At 50.3% G+C, this 18,308-nt stretch overlaps 1 protein-coding gene across 5 annotated transcripts in view; it reads right to left on the reverse strand.

Moving 5' to 3' along the window:
• Dlgap2 (DLG associated protein 2) overlaps positions 1-18,308 on the reverse strand; it is a 545,299-nt gene that overhangs the window by 481,749 nt on the left and 45,242 nt on the right. For 2 of the 5 annotated variants that reach the window (XM_069998334.1, XM_069998335.1), the window contains one exon: positions 411-511. The exons of the other annotated variants lie outside the window; for them this stretch is intronic. In XM_069998334.1, the coding sequence (XP_069854435.1) occupies positions 411-425 (15 nt within the window). In that variant the 5' untranslated portion in view covers positions 426-511. The remainder of the gene's footprint in view (positions 1-410; positions 512-18,308) is intronic. 5 annotated transcript variants of the gene reach the window in all.

The following is an 18,308-nucleotide window of genomic DNA, read 5'->3' on the forward strand; positions in this document are numbered from 1 at the left end:
CAGACTCCGTCCTCACATGATGCCACACTGATGAGCATCAGCCCGTGGTGGGAAAAGCCTGCGGGGCCACAAGGGTTCACTCCTGGCCCCTCCCCGAGCCGCCTCCCCACAAGGCAGGCTACATGGAGCTCCCAGTCCCTTACCCTTCCTCAGTTCCCACAAACAGACACTGCATTTTGAGCACTTGATAAATGCACCTCCATGTGGTCAGAAAAATATGCTGAGGCTACAGGTTTCTGTGGCACACCCCCTCCTTACCACCTCCACCCTCCAGCTCTCTCCCTCCAGCACCTGGGCCCCCCATGGCTGACCTCAGCCTTTCCCCACCCCACCCGCCCGCCCCGAGGCCCTGGTGCAGCAGGCAGCAAGCAGTGAACACACACAGGAGGAACAGGGAGATCACACGGTACCTGAGCCGTCCCCATGGCGGCTGGCTGGGTGCAGGTGGAGAAGTTGCCAGCTGGTAGAAAACTGCACAGGGCTACGGCCGGGCCTCAGATGGTGGGAAAGCCTAGGGTGGGGACGGACAGAAATGGGGAAAATGTAATAAAAGGGGTAAGGAAAAAGTGGCATATGCATCAAAATACGGGACCAAGCAACCATGAAGACCCCCGAAAACAGCAATGCAGAGAGCAGGCAGAGAGGTCTCCACATAAAACACCAGGTATGGTTACAACAAGACCTCAGAACAGTATACTAAGTGCAGATAGTATAAATAATAATGATTTTTTCTCAATTTTAAAACAGGGTTTGAAATGAGCAGCTTCACCCAGGCACTGCTGGCTCACGTCTGTAATTCTAGCTGCTCAGGAGGCTGAGATCTGAGGATCATGGTTCACAGAGAGGCCAGGCAGCAAAGTCCATGAGACTCTGATCTCCAATTAATCACCAGAAAACCAGAAATGGAGCTATGACTCCAAGTGGCAGAATGCTAGCCTTGAACAAAAAAGCTCAGGGAAAATGCAGAGGCCCTGAGTTCAATCCCCACAACCAACAACAATAAAAAGATTTAACAGCTTCAATAGATAAACAGCAAAACCAAGAGGTAAGTCAGGAGTTCTCATTCCTTACAGGTCTGGAATAACTCGTGATGGTAGTCGTTCTGCTAAGGACTTATATACAGGCTCCAAGAAACAGCCGGGAGGATCAACAGCCAATGTTCTCTTTCTAGGAAACAAGGCCTCTATACCTGATCATTGAGGGCACTGTGTTCATAAAGAAGAACTAACACATAAATTTAGATAAGTTATAACTTTCTGTTCATTTTTCATTGCATGCTAACACCTGAAATTTTTACTGCCCCCAAAATGAACAAGATGAAACAAGGCACTGGTTTCTTTAAGAAAAATCACAACAGTACAGTGGAAAGTGCACTGATTTTTGTCTCTTACTGAGCTGGGATGGTCAATAAACTCCCCTGCATATATTTTATGTGGCCCATAAAAGCCCTGATCACATCATGTTAATTTTCATGAAGTTCGTGCATGCTGCCTAGTACATGATTCTAAAAATTGTGTGTGACCCCAAAACTTTGAATGCATGTCAGTTTAATGACAGGTTACTCAGTACCAAATAATTACTTTTAAATGTGCAACCCTAATAAGGTAAAATTATTGGTCTTTTGTTTTAATAAGTACATTTGAGGAATATTCACTAGAAAATAATACATAAACTCAGTCACCCACTAATTTCTTACAGGCAGTGAACATGAATCATTGGTGCTGTCCACCTGCACGGCACACTTGTTTCCAGACATGAGCCCCGGGATCCTTCACCCTTCCTCAGTGTTACTCACTCTTCCCTCACCTGCTGCACACACATCGCCACGCGGCTGCACACATAGCACTTGCTCCCACTCCCCTGTGCTGAAGAACCAACAAACCCACGTTGGAAGCACTGTGCTGCTTCCAAGTGTCCCTGCCACTAAACATTCGGCAGCCACTTCCGGAAGCTCCTCAGAGGTTATTTTACACAGTGTAAATGTTTAGAGATTGCAACAGAGCAAAAGGATATGTACATTATCAGCCCGGTATGCCAACAACATACACTGATACATACATTAACCTCTGGTTTTGCTTTTGGAAAAGAATGCTTCCAGCTGTTTTCATGGAGTGTGGGAGGGTCTTTTAATGGTTATTAAGCCTTTGCTTCCTTTGTTTTATTTCTGTGAAACTATATTCCTCAGTTTTTCCTTTGAGAGGGTAATTGTTAGTTACTGCCAGGGTATGGGCAGTAACTCAACTCAACTGCACTATGTACTGTGCATGTTCTTTTCTAGTTTTTCATCCACTCACTTCATTAATAGCATCTGTCAATAAATTGAGGGTTGACTATTTCTCTGTTTAGAAGGATGTCAAAATCTATCAATCACTTTGTTAATGGATTTTATGGGTTAAAAAGATCTCAGCTGTACAATTTAAAAAACATATGATAAATTTTCTGACACTAATTTAATGATTACATATTTAATGTGCTTTATTTTGTATTGATGAACTGGATATTAATGTTATTTTCATGCCTGTAGGTAACCAATTATCCCAGCAAATTTACCAAACAATCCATATCTTCCTGAGCAACTTGAAAATGTCACTCACATAAATGCACTTGTCCACAGATGTTTCTTCAAGTACAGAACCCACCATTTAGATTTTCTTCAAAACTGCTTATTCAACAATCCTGTGAATTTATTCTTACAGGTTAACGTTTCTCTCCCTTAACCATCTCCCTTTTCCCACCTTATCACTCTGCACAGGAAAGGGTTATATCATGCGCTCATATACTTACCCAAAACAATATCTAACCTAGAATGCACAGCCAGCACCCACAGTCCTGATGCGTGCCCAGTGCAGCGTGCACGCTGCCCAGCTCTCCGCACACTCTTGACCATGGGGTGCCTCCTGCCCGGCTCCTCCTCCCAAAACATGATCATTGTCTCACGCCTGCTGACAGAAGCATGTTCCCCTCTTTCTTACAACAGGGATTTTATCATTAAGGTCTCGTTTATGGAACAAAGCCCACTTGATATTTTACATCTTACTAGACTGAATGTGATTCTTATTTTTAGTCATACTGAGGTTTAAACTCAAGACCTTGCACTCTACCAGATGAGCCATGCCTCCAGCCCTTGAATTTAATGCATTTTAAGGAAAAATTACATTCTTCTGTGAGATAAGCCTTTTTCATACAGCTTCACCAATCTCTAGAGCTAGTCATTAAAATACAATGATATTTATCGTTCCGGAACTGTTTAGATACCATGTTTATCAGTTCCTAAAGGGTCATGTAGAACTGCTGACCTCTACAAAGACAGATCTATGGCTGGGCACCAGTGTCTCTGTAATCCTAGCTACTCAGGAAGCTGAGATCTGAGGACTGGTATTCTAAGCAGCCCAGGCAGGAAGTCTATGAGACTCTTATCTCCAATTAACCACCAGAAAACCAGAAGTGGTGCAGTGGCTCAAAGTGGTATAGTGCTGACCTTCAGCAAAAAAAGGTCAAGGACAGCCCTGAGGCCCCAAGTTCAAGCCTCACACCTACAAAAAAAAAAAAAGACAGAGCTCTGAAATCTTCCCTCCCTTGTTACTGGTACACTGAGTGTTCTAACTGTTGTTGTTAGCCTTCATTTATTTATTCACCAAGAAAACTAACCATTTCATCTGGATTTTCAAGTTTCCTGGGGGGGGGGGGAATTTCCACAAACTAACTTAAGGCTGGTAAGATCACTCTGACTGGTCCTTGGTGAGCACCTGGGTCAGGGTAGGGGCATCCTCCTCTCAGATCAGGGCTGGCTCCCGCGCACTGCCTCGGAACCCCTCACCCTGTGGTGAGCTCCTGTTTCCGAGAGGAAGAGCTCCTCTGATCAACACATTCAAGAACACTGTGTCAAACAGCGATCTTACTACAGACCTGTCGCCTAATGACTAGTATACCCTCTGTTCCATTGTCATCTCCAAAGCAGAACATCCTAACTTTGATCTGACTGCTCAACCTGCTTAGAGACCCCACTCCTGGCTTCCAATTGTGACCCCATCCTGGTCAAAGCACCCAGGGGAGGCTCTGGAGTCAACTTGATTCCACCTGTTTCTGCCTGGTTAGTTCACAGCATGTTACTCTATAATTACAGATTCAAAGTGTCACAGGCCTCTCGTTGCCGGCAAGAGAATCACCCTCCAGGGCCAACACCTCCTCTTCACCGAGCAGTGGCCCCTGGCTTGCCTGTACGGAGGGAGCCTTCAGCAGCAAGGCTTCCTACGACACAGGCACTAATTCCAGGTTGCTCATCTGTCCAGGCTTTTCCGTGGCACATACTCTTTGTGTGACTGCCCCTCACAGGTGCCTGCCTGCATCTTACAGCATCTGTGACCGTGAAGCCCACTCCTCAAAAGGAGTCATGATCTCGAGAGAGACAGCAAGGGATGGACATCTTCCTGAGCTCTTTCTCTGGAGCGATTTCACATGGATTTTGGCAGACACCGGGGGACATGCCACCCATGACCCGGCAGGACCTTTAGCAAAACTCACTCTGGGCTTTGTGAAAAGCAATGAAAAAACAACTTGAGCTAGCTTAACTCAAAGCTGATTTACCAAATCCTATGTTGGTGAAGTCCTGAACCTCTGGACAGTTTGGTTCTTCAATTCAGTGATGCCACTTGGTTTGTCTCTGTCTCTCCCTTGGGACTGAGGCTTCATCTGAAGTTGACTGCACCTCAGGATGGAAGGCAGGTGGCCAAGACTTCTAGAGAGCCTTGCTATCTCCCAAGAGGGCAATATGATGATATTCACACTTCCAGAAGCTGCAAGAGGAAATGTCTTCTCTCCAGCAACGGAGACTTGCACCCAAGGTGCCCCACAGCTGCTCACACCAGGGTGCCTCATAGCTGCTCACACCAGGGAGCCCCATAGCTGCTCACACCAGGGCGCCCCATAGCTGCTCACACCAGGGCGCCCCATAGCTGCTCACACCAGGGCGCCCCATAGCTACCCACACCAGGGCGCCCCATAGCTGCTCACACCAGGGAGCCCCATAGCTGCTCACACCAGGGCGCCCCATAGCTGCCCACACCAGGGCCTGGGTGGCACTGCTGCAGATGACCAGTGAAATCAGGTAAACCACTGAGGAGGCAGGAGGACTGTTTGCAAGATGGTCACCGTTATTCTACCTGCTAGCTTCAAAATCACCTGCTCCATAAAAGTGACAATTTTTCCAACAGGTTTTATGGCCAGAAACCCCTATCAGCTGTACCCAGAAGTTAGCACTGACAAGACACCTACCTTCTGCATTTAAGCACATGTGCCTCAGCAACACGAGCACTAACAAAGACCCGAAATGTTGCAGATGGGCTCTGAGTGCTGGTGTGTGGTGGCACCACACGAGACGCAGGTGATAACTGAAGAAACTGACACGCAAGTGACAGGGAACGCTCCTTCCTCAGTTTCAAAGGTCATTTGTATACAAATTAGAGAAGAATACTCAACTGTGACTCCTTATAGTTGATTACCATGTTAAAAACACCAATGAACAGTAAACAAAGGTTAGGAAAATTTATATCACAGCATGAGTCATAAGTAAGGATTATAGAAAAACCATTTTCAGGGTGATGAAGTTTCACTTACAGAACATACTTCAAAAGCAATAGGTGGTGAGGAGTTACGTCTGGAATCCAATTACCAGTGTATGAGGCATTCACAACTTCATAGTTGCAATTGTTTTATAATTACTGTATTGCCAGTAGCCTAGATGTGCAATGGTGTATACCACAGACTACTCTATGTTTTGCCTATTTTAATGACTAAAAAGTATAATAAACAGCATTTCGGTACCAAATTCACTGGAACAATATGAAGTATTAAGGGTTGACAGAATCAGTGAGAATGAAGACATAAAAAGATGGAGGAGAGCTACGAGGACTGAAGGGGGGATTGGTCTCGGTTGGTAGTTTGTGCTCTCCACAGAGGGAAGATGACAGGTAGACCTGGCAGAGCCTTACTGCCAACAGACTGCTAAGAGGAGTCTGGGAACGGACCAGCTCAACACTCAGGTTTCCTGACAGATGTCCCCACTCGGAACAGGACAGTGCTGGCTGCAGCCCTGGAGTCGGTCTACACACTCAGGACTTCTCACAGCAGAAACGGACTGGCACTGAGGACTCTCCAGGACTGTGTAAGCCAGGGTACATCTGAGCTAGGGACCTGAGGCCAACGCAGAGGGAGGAGCAACAGTGTCTCAGAGGGACGCCATCACAGAGAAGTAGAGGCCACAGACAAGGAATGAAGAGTGATGGCTACCAAGACACCAGAGAACTCCAGGCCCCACCCCTCTGGTGGTGCCCGGGAGGAGGGAGGATGAGGTACTCGGTCAAAGCCATCACTCCTGATAAAGGCTATGCAATCTCAGGAACACGGCACAGGGGACATGTGACCCTGGAGCAGTCATGGCTGACAACCCTTCCTAAGGACTCAGTCCCTAGAAAACTTCACGTTCACTCATTGCAGCCAAGTTGACTCAGATGGAAGGACAGCTTCTCACATGCAACAAAAGAAACATTTCAGATATAATTCCACTTCTTCCCAATGTCACACTATGAAGCAAACACTTAAACTGGATGGTATTATACTGAGTAAAGGTCCTTCCAGGAGCTGTCTGAGCTCCATGAGATAGCCATTTATACATATGTTACATAATTTTTCTATCTATGTATGTATGTTTTATCTATCTCTATATGTTTTATGAAGATAAAGTATTAATTTTGTTCTAAATTTTTACAGGTAAACTCTCTGTCAGCATTCACTCTGTTTCTGTCCGTCTCTACTTGTTCCTCATTCCACAGATGCGCACCACCTGGAATGGAGCACAGGGGTGGCCATCTCCTGGCTTTGGCCACCAGTCCAAGCTGTGCACAGTTGATCCAAGGAGAGGAAACGGTCTGGCTTTCCCCGCAAAGACGGGACCAACTATGAGAATGCTGTAGGCTGTAGCCAGCAGAGCTCCCATGTAGAAGCCGCCTTAGGGTTGGAGAAGGGACCCAGGAGGAATGAAGCCTCCGTGCCTAAAGGACACGGCTTGAGCCTCGGGCCCTGTTCTATCTACAAGAACAAACACAGTCCATCTACCTTCACACCAAGTAAGAGCTGAGCTGAGGTCGGTCACTTGGAACCAAATAAATCCTAACTGACCAAATAGGCAACAATTCTTTGACGATGATATTGCCCCCAAAACGTGGAGTCCTATAGAAACACCGTGCCCAACTTTGCATGTGATTCCAAGTGATCTTGGCAAGTACCATACACAAAGGAAATAAGCAATAACATATAGTAACTGACTGTAGTCCTCAGGATATTCTGAGCACAGGGAGCCATGGGCATCAGTGTGGCTGTAGTTGTGGTGACACTCTGAGCACAGGGAGCTATGGACATCAGTGTGGCTGTGGTTGTGGTGATACTCTGAGCACAGGGAGCCATGGGCATCAGTGTGACTGTAGTTGTGGTGACACTCTGAGCACAGAGAGCCATGCACATCAGTGTGACTGTAGTTGTGGTGACACTCTGAGCACAGGGAGCCATGGGCATCAGTGTGACTGTAGTTGTGGTGACACTCTGAGCACAGGGAGCCATGGGCATCAGTGTGACTGTAGTTGTGGTGACACTCTGAGCACAGGGAGCCATGCACATCAGTGTGGCTGTGGTTGTGGTGACACTCTGAGCACAGGGAGCCATGGGCATCAGTGTGGCTGTAGTTGTGGTGATATTCTGAGCACAGGGAGCCATGGACATCAGTGTGACTGTAGTTGTGGTGACACTGAGCACAGGGAGCCATGCACATCAGTGTGGCTGTGGTTGTGGTGACACTCTGAACACAGGGAGCCATGCACATCAGTGTGACTGTAGTTGTGGTGACACTCTGAGCACAGGGAGCCATGCACATCAGTGTGGCTGTGGTTGTGGTGACACTCTGAGCACAGGGAGCCATGCACATCAGTGTGACTGTAGTTGTGGTGACACTCTGAGCACAGGGAGCCATGGGCATCAGTGTGGCTGTAGTTGTGGTGACACTCTGAGCACAGGGAGCCATGCACATCAGTGTGGCTGTGGTTGTGGTGACACTCTGAGCACAGGGAGCCATGCACATCAGTGTGGCTGTAGTTGTGGTGACACTCTGAGCACAGGGAGCCATGCACATCAGTGTGGCTGTAGTTGTGGTGACACTCTGAGCACAGGGAGCCATGCACATCAGTGTGACTGTAGTTGTGGTGACACTCTGAGCACAGGGAGCCATGGGCATCAGTGTGGCTGTAGTTGTGGTGATATTCTGAGCACAGGGAGCCATGCACATCAGTGTGACTGTAGTTGTGGTGACACTCTGAGCACAGGGAGCCATGCACATCAGTGTGACTGCAGTTATGGTGACACTCTGAGCACAGGGAGCCATGCACATCAGTGTGGCTGTAGTTGTGGTGACACTCTGAGCACAGGGAGCCATGCACATCAGTGTGACTGCAGTTATGGTGACACTCTGAGCACAGGGAGCCATGGGCATCAGTGTGGCTGTAGTTGTGGTGACACTCTGAGCACAGGGAGCCATGGGCATCAGTGTGGCTGTAGTTGTGGTGACACTCTGAGCACAGGGAGCCATGCACATCAGTGTGACTGTAGTTGTGGTGACACTCTGAGCACAGGGAGCCATGCACATCAGTGTGACTGTAGTTGTGGTGACACTCTGAGCACAGGGAGCCATGGACATCAGTGTGACTGTAGTTGTGGTGACACTCTGAGCACAGGGAGCCATGCACATCAGTGTGGCTGTAGTTGTGGTGACACTCTGAGCACAGGGAGCCATGGGTATCAGTGTGACTGTGGTTGTGGTGACACTCTGAACACAGGGAGCCATGCACATCAGTGTGACTGTAGTTGTGGTGACACTCTGAGCACAGGGAGCCATGCACATCAGTGTGGCTGTGGTTGTGGTTACACTCTGAGCACAGGGAGCCATGGACATCAGTGTGACTGTAGTTGTGGTGACACTCTGAGCACAGGGAGCCATGCACATCAGTGTGACTGTAGTTGTGGTGACACTCTGAGCACAGGGAGCCATGGGCATCAGTGTGGCTCTAGTTGTGGTGATATTCTGAGCACAGGGAGGTATGGGCATCTGTGTGCCTGTAGTTATGGTGACACTCTGAGCACAGGGAGCCATGCACATCAGTGTGACTGTAGTTATGGTGACACTCTGAGCACAGGGAGCCATGGGCATCAGTGTGGCTGTAGTTGTGGTGACACTCTGAGCACAGGGAGCCATGCACATCAGTGTGACTGTAGTTGTGGTGACACTCTGAGCACAGGGAGCCATGCACATCAGTGTGGCTGTAGTTGTGGTGACACTCTGAGCACAGGGAGCCATGGGTGTCAGTGTGACTGTGGTTGTGGTGACACTCTGAACACAGGGAGCCATGCACATCAGTGTGACTGTAGTTGTGGTGACACTCTGAGCACAGGGAGCCATGCACATCAGTGTGGCTGTGGTTGTGGTTACACTCTGAGCACAGGGAGCCATGGACATCAGTGTGACTGTAGTTGTGGTGACACTCTGAGCACAGGGAGCCATGCACATCAGTGTGACTGTAGTTGTGGTGACACTCTGAGCACAGGGAGCCATGGGCATCAGTGTGGCTCTAGTTGTGGTGATATTCTGAGCACAGGGAGGTATGGGCATCTGTGTGCCTGTAGTTATGGTGACACTCTGAGCACAGGGAGCCATGCACATCAGTGTGGCTGTAGTTATGGTGACACTCTGAGCACAGGGAGCCATGGGCATCAGTGTGGCTGTAGTTGTGGTGACACTCTGAGCACAGGGAGCCATGGGCATCAGTGTGGCTCTAGTTGTGGTGATATTCTGAGCACAGGGAGCCATGCACATCAGTGTGGCTGTGGTTGTGGTGACACTCTGAGCACAGGGAGCCATGCACATCAGTGTGGCTGTGGTTGTGGTGACACTCTGAGCACAGGGAGGTATGGGCATCTGTGTGCCTGTAGCTCTGCAGAAAGTCTTTATCATGACAAGGGTCTAAGAGACATGTAGGAATATGATGCAGTTGCCAAGATGTGGGTGAAGACCCCTAACCCCAGAGACTCCCCTCAGAACAGACCAAAACCCTTTGCCAGCATCATGAAGATGTCTTCCAGGAAAGAACAAACTGCCCAGAGGAAATGAGAGAAACTTATGTGTGTGGGGAAGAGCAGGTGATGGTGGAAGAGAGACTGCCAATGCATCTAACCTTCATTAGGCTGGACATTCTAAATGGTAAAATGCTCTTAGTCACTCATAGTTTGTTCCAGGGCCAAATCACCCCCATTTGAACTGCTCAGGTAAGACCTGTACCTCTCTGTAAGAGGAGTTTATATACAATTTGTATACCGTATTGAGACTGTGTAGCTGACATAGGTGAGTCAGAGTAAAAATTCCTAAGAAAATTTCAAATACATTGGGGACTAGGGAAGAAATTATTACCCTTTATTTTCCCTATGTTCTTATGTCATAATTTTCCTGGTAAAGTATAGAGAGTTGAGACCATGCTAATTTCTTCAAATGAGCACAAATTGAAAACTGCAGAACAAACTAGAAACATCATCCACTTCCTGTCATGAGACAGACCTGGAGATTCACAGGACTCTCCTGGAAGCAGCACAGCTCACTGTCAAGCAACCGAAAAGACCAGCGTGGGCCTTGTGCAGTTTGGTCAGCAGAGTGCTCACCGAGGCTAAGGAGCTGTGAGCAGAGCAAGGACTGGAGGCAGAGCACCTCAGAAGATAAAGAAGGGTGTCTCCTTGTGTGTGACTCCTCGTGGGGAGTCGTTCATCTAGAGTAGTCGTGGGGCAATTGTTTCAGGCAGCTCTGTCCTCAGGGGGTCTCTGGCACAAGTGCAACTCTCTGGTGGCTACACATCTCTGCGGCCCTCCTCCCAGCTGGGTGCAGAGTGTGTTTTTCTCTATTCTGGACCTACATCCTCTTTGCTGCCACTTAATTCATGACATATGTTTCACCTTAACCCAGTAGGAAAAGTGCCCTTGATCTCATGCTGGGGCTGGAGTTAGCCTATGGTAAATAAATGCATCTTTTTGTTCACAATATGACATCACGTTTCTCTTGAAACCTAAGTGCTTGAATTGTATTTCCTTCCTGGTGTTAGCAAAATCTTCATTTCTAATCAATAGTGTGCAGCACAAATTCAATGTGCTCATTCATTATGCTCATAATTTCAGTGCAGGAACTGTGAAAGGCAAGGGGCAGTATGCTTCTCTGGCTAAAACAGAACACCGGCCCTTTAGCCCCCGTCTGCACTTTCCAGGGAAGGCTGGCAATTGAAACACACTGGAGCCTGTGGATTCCGTGCTGCAAAACAAAGAGCTGTCTAGTAGCTTAAAAAGACTCTTAGTTCTGACTACGTGCATGCGGAACACCATCTGAAGCTCTTCCCTTGCAGTGAGCACCTGCTCAGACCCCAAGCAGCTGGGCGCTCTGTCCCCAGGCCCCAGCTCCTGGGGACAGAGGCTTCCCTAAAAGGAGAGTCTCAGCACTGCTATACTCTTAAGCATGACCACCAGTGGTGCCAGAGACATTCAGATACTCTCTTCACAGAAGAGACAGGTGAGATGATGGATAGTAGTTGGCTCTTCTTTCTGCTGTAAATGCTTATATACTATGACTTTATATTTCAGATCTCAAATATACACAGTGAAATCTAGCCAAGAAAAAAAATTAGTACAGATGAAAGACCATATAGACAGAGCCATGCATGGTGGTACATACCTATAATCCCACCACTGAGGTAGAGGATTTTGAATTTGAAGCCAGTCTGAGCTATGTAGCAAATTCTGTCTCAAAACAGAAGTACCTGATTCCTGCCTCAAACCACCAAGCACAGAGGAAGATTCTATAAAGAGGCATAAACAGTCTCCATGTTCTGGCTCATATCCACTTGGGAAGTATGTCCTGAGCATCTACTACATCAGACCCATTTCTAGGTGCTGCTGATGAGCTGCTAACATCCTAAGAATAACACGTCATTCCTTGTGTTTCATGGCAATCCCTCTAATCTTCTCTGAAGAACATCTCACAGAAATAAAGATATAAATTAAAACCATGATCAAGAAAAGGGATTATAAATGTGAGAATTCTTTTCCAAAACAAATCCTCTGGGGGTATAACTCATTGACAGAGCATCTGGCTAATTTGTGTGCATTCCTAGGCTCCATACCAGCCCCGCAAACAAAGTTGTATAAACCAGATACCGCATTCTTACAGGGTTTACAGTTAACAGCACGGGGAAGAATAACTGTCACACAAGGAAAACACTGGAATTCTAGGAAGGAAGCAGACATCAATCTGCAACAAGCCAGGTGGGAGAAGAGAACTAAGGAAGTAGAGGGGGTAGGGCCCCTGAGCAAACAGGTCTGGGTCTAGAGCTGGAGGACACAAGAGTGGGAGTGAACTGCACAAAAGGAGCGGCCAGCAGTGGGCAAGCTCCAGCAGAAGAAAATGACTGTGAAGCCAGAGAACAGCAGCTCAGCTCCGTCTCCCATCGGGAAGCTCCCATGCGTGGAGGCTGGGCCAGAGGTGTCCTCTAGGGCCCCACAGTCCAGCACCGGGCAGATCAGCAAATAGAAAGCCTAGCCAGGAGAGGAGGACAGATATAACCAGCTGCTGATCTCTCAGGGAAGGACTTCATGTACTGGATAACCAGAAGACAAAACGAGCCCCTGGGAACATTATTTCTACCCCAAAGAGCCCAAGTCTCACTGATAGAGAGAGGGAAGGCATACTAAGCTGGCACAGCCATGCACCAAGGACAGCCTGTCCCCTTGAGAGAGGCAGATGTGTCCTTATCCATTCCAATAATCTGCCCTCATGAGCCCCAGCCGCACAGCCTCCGCAAAGAGCTCATCCTGAGAGAACAGGGGCATGGAGCTACCAGTATCACTCAGGTTTATTAATGTATGAGTGCAGTTCTCGGAAAGTACTGAATGCAGATTGGTGCACTCAGTGCCTGAACTCCAAGCCCCATGGACTCTTACAAATCTCAGCACTGCTCCCAGATCCTCTACACCAAGAAGATAACTTGTATGCAGAAATGACTACAGGAGCTAGTCACATATTCTTCACACTTATGTCCTCACAAGTCATTATTCAGGAAGATCATACCAGTAATAATTACTGCTCTGTAGCTGCTTGCAATGGTCCAAAACCATGCATGACAATCAACATGCAGCCACAATTCATTGCAACAACGAGATGTACAAGTTGTTAGGTTGAAAAACTAACTTTACAACTTTGGCGGGGAGGGGGGTGTAAGGAGAGGGGGTTAGATGGGAAGGGATGGGAAGGGGAAACAAAGGAGGAGGCAACAATGCTTGACAAGAAATGTACTCATTATCTTGCCCCCTCTATACAGTATTTTCACAATTTAAAAAAAAAGAAAATACATAAAAGGGAGGTGTTTCCAATCACCAGGTACAAGCTGTTTTCATGGTGGTGTGATACATGGACAAACAGTAAAGTAGAAAGGGGCCATGTGAAAAAGGCTAATGACAAAGGAATTCATGAAAGCCACAGCCATGACTGAGTCTCTGAAGGCCATCAGATAGGCGGCAAGGAAGGCCATCAGGAAGATACACAGCTCCCTGGGGAGGCAAAGACACTGGCCACACAGCGGAAGAGAGAGAACAACAAATAGCAGGGACAGGACCAATAGATCCCAGCCTCTTTCCAACAAGTGTTACCCACCCCATGCAAAACCACTCGGAGGGCACACACTCACACACATAGATACTCAGACACACATGCTTGCGTACACAGACACAGAAAGACCCCGCACCCTCACCCCGGCTCCATGCTGCAGACAGCAAGCTCTGCCTGGCACGCTCCATGTCCCAAGCAGCAGGCACAGGTCCTGACTGGCAGCAATGAAATGCCCATCTTCATAGCCAGGCTGCTCCTCCAAGAGCTGAGAGCTGGAACCTGGGACCTGGTGGCAGCGTCATCTCACCTGGCTTTCTTTTATGATTATCTAAACACATGGCACACAGACAGTGCACACCTGCTTTCCCTCACCCAGGATGCTGAGCAAACATCAAACAACCCAGCCCTTCCAAAAACACCACTGAGTGTAAATCCTCACGGATGCAGAAGCATGGACGTGCCTCGAGCAAGCACAACAGGACTGCCTCCTCAGCGCAGGTGGGCACGCGTGTGGATGCAATCACAGAGGACAGGAACAGCAGCATGAGGTTTCTGTAGAAAGCAGAAGTGTGTGGTGACACACAGAACTGGGAGCTCGTGGTGCCTGGCAGCTTGAATTACAGCAAGTGGGCACACTCACCCCAGCACCGTAAGGGCTGTCTTAGCTCTCCGTAGTCCAGCCCTCTTAATAATCCCAGTGAGTTCACAGTTAATACTGACTGTCAGATACACATCATTAGCACAATGCACTTTTATAGAACGTGCTTCATTACTGTGTGAACTGCTGGGCATGCAGACAGCCCAAAACATGGAGAAATTATTCCCAACAAAACGTGCCTGGGAGGGGCATGGGTGTTCCCACAAAGTCACTGTAAGAACAAGACAGCCTCTCCAGAGAGGGCTGAAGCTTAGCCAGGGGGTTCATAGCTACAGTGACTCGCCTCTACCAACTCCTCAAAAGATCAGCTGTGCAAAGGGCAGCGTGGGACACATGAGCTTCTAGGAAAGGAAAGCTGCCCCGTGGGCTCGGGCCTTGGAGCCTGCCTGTCGCGCTGTGAGGCGGCCCGGTCCTCCAGGAGATGGGTTGGAGGATCACTGTTTTGAAAGAGCATACCTATTGATGGAAACCCGGAGGGGGAGAGGAAATCGGAGACATATCAGAAGCAGGGGCTGAGGATGTGGCCACAGGCCTGAGCCTCTACCTCTTCTCTAATCCCAGATTTCTAGATAGAGAAGATGGTCTTTAAAAACAGCACACACACAAAAGAAAAAGAAAAAAACTCAGCTGTACAGAAGTCTAAGGACTGCTGGGACAGACGGGAGGACCAAGCCAACCTCTCTCCCCAGAGGGGAGGCCATCTGGGAAGGTCACCACAGGCTCCATGCTCCTTAACATCTCCCTCTGATAAGTTACTTGAACTGGAGCTACACCTCACACTAGACTCCCCTGCACAGAGAGGGAAACTGAGGCACCCAGTGAGCTTGCTTCAGGACAAGATCACGTAAGGCCAGGCTCCCATTCACACGTTACCTCCAACGCTGCCAACAGGTGTTGCTCATGTGTTTTCACATGCGTGTACACACGCTGGTCCTGGGGCTTGGGCACTGTCCCTGAACTTTTGTACTCAAGGCTACCACTCTACCACTTGAGCCACAGCCCCACTTCTGGCTTTGTTGGCAATTTATTGGAGATCAGAGTCTCACAGACTTTCTTGCCTGGTCTGGCTTTGAATCTCGATCTTAACTCTCAGCCTCCTGCATAGCTAGGATTACAGGCGTGAGCCACTGGGGGACAGCTTCTTTGTCTCTTTTGATGGTTACATCAATAGTTGAATAGCTGAGGAGGAAGTATGGCTTGTGTCCCCAGACACAGAGCTGTGGTGGCCTCACAGAAAGAACCCATTGAATTAGCTGCGTCTGGCATGGGTGGTGGCGCTGCCATGAGTGCCAAGTTAATAAGCCATAAAATGGAACTGCATTATCCCTGTCTTTAAACAGAGCTCATGTGACCTTCCAAACATAGCTACCTTGCCTTGATGGTGAAGCTGGACCAGAGCCAGAAGGCCTGTAAGGACAGAGGGCTGTGTGTCCCCTGAGCGTCCCCTGTGTGACTCTCCGGACAGGCGGCTGCCCGCAAGCAGACATCCTCTGTGCACCTGCAAAGGCCACACCGGGGACGCCTGCGACCTCCCTGAGGTCAGCACCAGGGATGCCTGTGACCTCTCTGAGGTCAACACCAGGGATGCCTGTGACCTCTCTGAGGTCAACACCAGGGATGCCTGTGACCTCTCTGAGGTCAACACCAGGGATGCCTCTCCGTGACCTCTCTGAGGTCAACACCAGGGATGCCTCTCCGTGACCTCTCTGAGGTCAACACCAGGGATGCCTCTCCGTGACCTCCCTGAGGTCAACAACGGGAATGCCTCTCTGTAACCTCTCTTAGGTCAACACTGGGAACACCTGTGACCTCTGAGGTCAACACCGGGGACGCCTGTGACCTCCCTGAGGTCAACACCGGGGACGCCTGTGACCTCCCTGAGGTCAACACTGGGGATACCTGTGACCTCTGAGGTCAACACCGGGGACGCCTCTCTGTGACCTCCCTGAGGTCAACACCGGGGACACCTCTCCATGACCTCCCTGAGGTCACCACCGGGGACGCCTCTCTGTGACCTCCCTGAGGTCACACTGGGGACTCCTCTCCGTGACCTCTCTGAGGCTATTTTGGACTCATCCCTACAGTAGAGGCAAGCTGACATGATGTCAGAAGGAAAGCAACAAGACACTTCAATTCTTGAAGAAACCAACACCAGGAAGAAGACCCATTGCCCATCATGGAAAACACCTCAGGCACAAACTGAGACTGTGAGAAATGCCAAGACAGTGCTGTCCTGTATCTAACCGCATGAAGTAGAAGTGTTGAGAGCTAACATGCAGCCCTTGTGAGAACCGGGCACACAAGGAGAAAACCAGTGAGAGGCAGAGCTGGATCAAGGATGCAACAGAAAATAGCACACAAGGCCAGGACGTGACAGGTGCAAACAGGAGCATATGAAGAAGATACCCAGGAAGGCCTGTGGCCCATCTGATAGGAGCTGGAGAAGGAAAGGCAGAAGAGAAGAAGGGAGAAGACACACTGGGAGTAAAGTTCCAAATCTGAAGGAAGGTGAGAAGTGCCAGCCCAAGGCATCCATGGTGGGCCAGGAAGCCTACAGGGCAAATGGTACACAACAACCTCAGCCAGGCCAGGCTCAGATGAAAGCTGTGAGTGGAGAGAGGAGGAGGAGGGAGGAGGAGGAGGAGGAGAAGGGAGGGGGAGGAGGGAGGAGGAGGAGGAGGGAGGAGAAGGAGGAGGGAGGGGGAGGAGGGAGGGGAGGAGGGAGGAGAAGGGAGGGGGAGGAGGGAGGGGGAGGAGGGAGGGGGAGGAGGGAGAGGAAGGGGGAGGAGGAGGAGGAGGGAGAAGGAGGAAGGAGGAGAAGGAGGGAGGGGGAGGAGGGAGGGGGAGGAGGAGGGAGGAGAAGGAGGGAGGGGGAGGAGGAGGGAGGAGGAGGGAGGAGAAGGAGGAGGGAGGACGAGGAGGGAGAGGGAGGGGGGAGGAGGGAGGGGAGGAGGGAGGAGAAGAGAGGGGGAGGAGGGAGAGGGAGGGGGGAGGAGGGAGGGGAGGAGGGAGGAGAAGGGAGGGGGAGGAGGGAGGGGGAGTAGGGAGGAGGGAGGGGAGGAGGGAGAGGGAGGGGGGAGGAGGGAGGGGAGGAGGGAGGAGAAGGGAGGGGAGGAGGGAGAGGGAGGGGGAGGAGGGAGGGGAGGAGGGAGGAGAAGGGAAGGGGAGGAGGGAGAGGGAGGGGGGAGGAGGGAGGGGAGGAGGGAGGAGAAGGGAAGGGGAGGAGGGAGAGGGAGGGGGAGGAGAGGGGAGGAGGAGGAGAAGGGAGGGGGAGGAGGGAGAGGGAGGGGGAAGAGGGAGGAGAAGGGAGGGGAGGAGGGAGAGGGAGGGGGTGAGGGGAGGGGGAGGAGGGAGGGGAGGAGGGAGGGGGAGGAGGAGGGAGGGGGAGGAGGGAGGGGAGGAGGGAGGGGGGAGGAGAAGGGAGGAGGAGGGAGGAGGAGGGAGGGGGAGGAGGGAGGAGGAGGAGGAGGACGGAGGAGGGAGGGGGAGGAAGAGGTAGGAGAGGAGGGAGGGGGAGAAGGAAGAGGGAGGAGGAGGGAGGGGGGAGGAGGGTGGAAGAGGAGGGAGGAGAGGGAGGGGGAGGAGGGAGGGGGAGGAGAAGGAGGAGGGAGGGGATGAGGAGGGAGGGGAGAAGGAGGAGGGAGAAGGAGGGAGGGGGAGGAGGGAGGTGGAAGAAGGGGAGGAGGAGGGAGGAGAGGAGGGAGGGGGAGAAAGGAAGAGGGAGGAGGAGTGAGGGGGAGGAGGGAGGAGGAGGAGGAGGGAGGGGGAGGAGGGAGGAGGAGGAGGAGGGAGGGGGAGGAGGGAGGAGGAGGAGGAGGGAGGGAGAGGAGGGAGGAGGAGGAGGAGGACGGAGGAGGGAGGGGGAGGAAGAGGGAGGAGAGGAGGGAGGGGGAGAAGGAGGAGGGAGGAGGAGGAGGGGAG

Source organism: Dipodomys merriami, unplaced genomic scaffold (genome assembly GCF_024711535.1).
Source record: "Dipodomys merriami isolate MVZ:Mamm:240054 unplaced genomic scaffold, mDipMer1.0.p SCAF_511, whole genome shotgun sequence".
NCBI lineage: Eukaryota > Metazoa > Chordata > Mammalia > Rodentia > Heteromyidae > Dipodomys > Dipodomys merriami.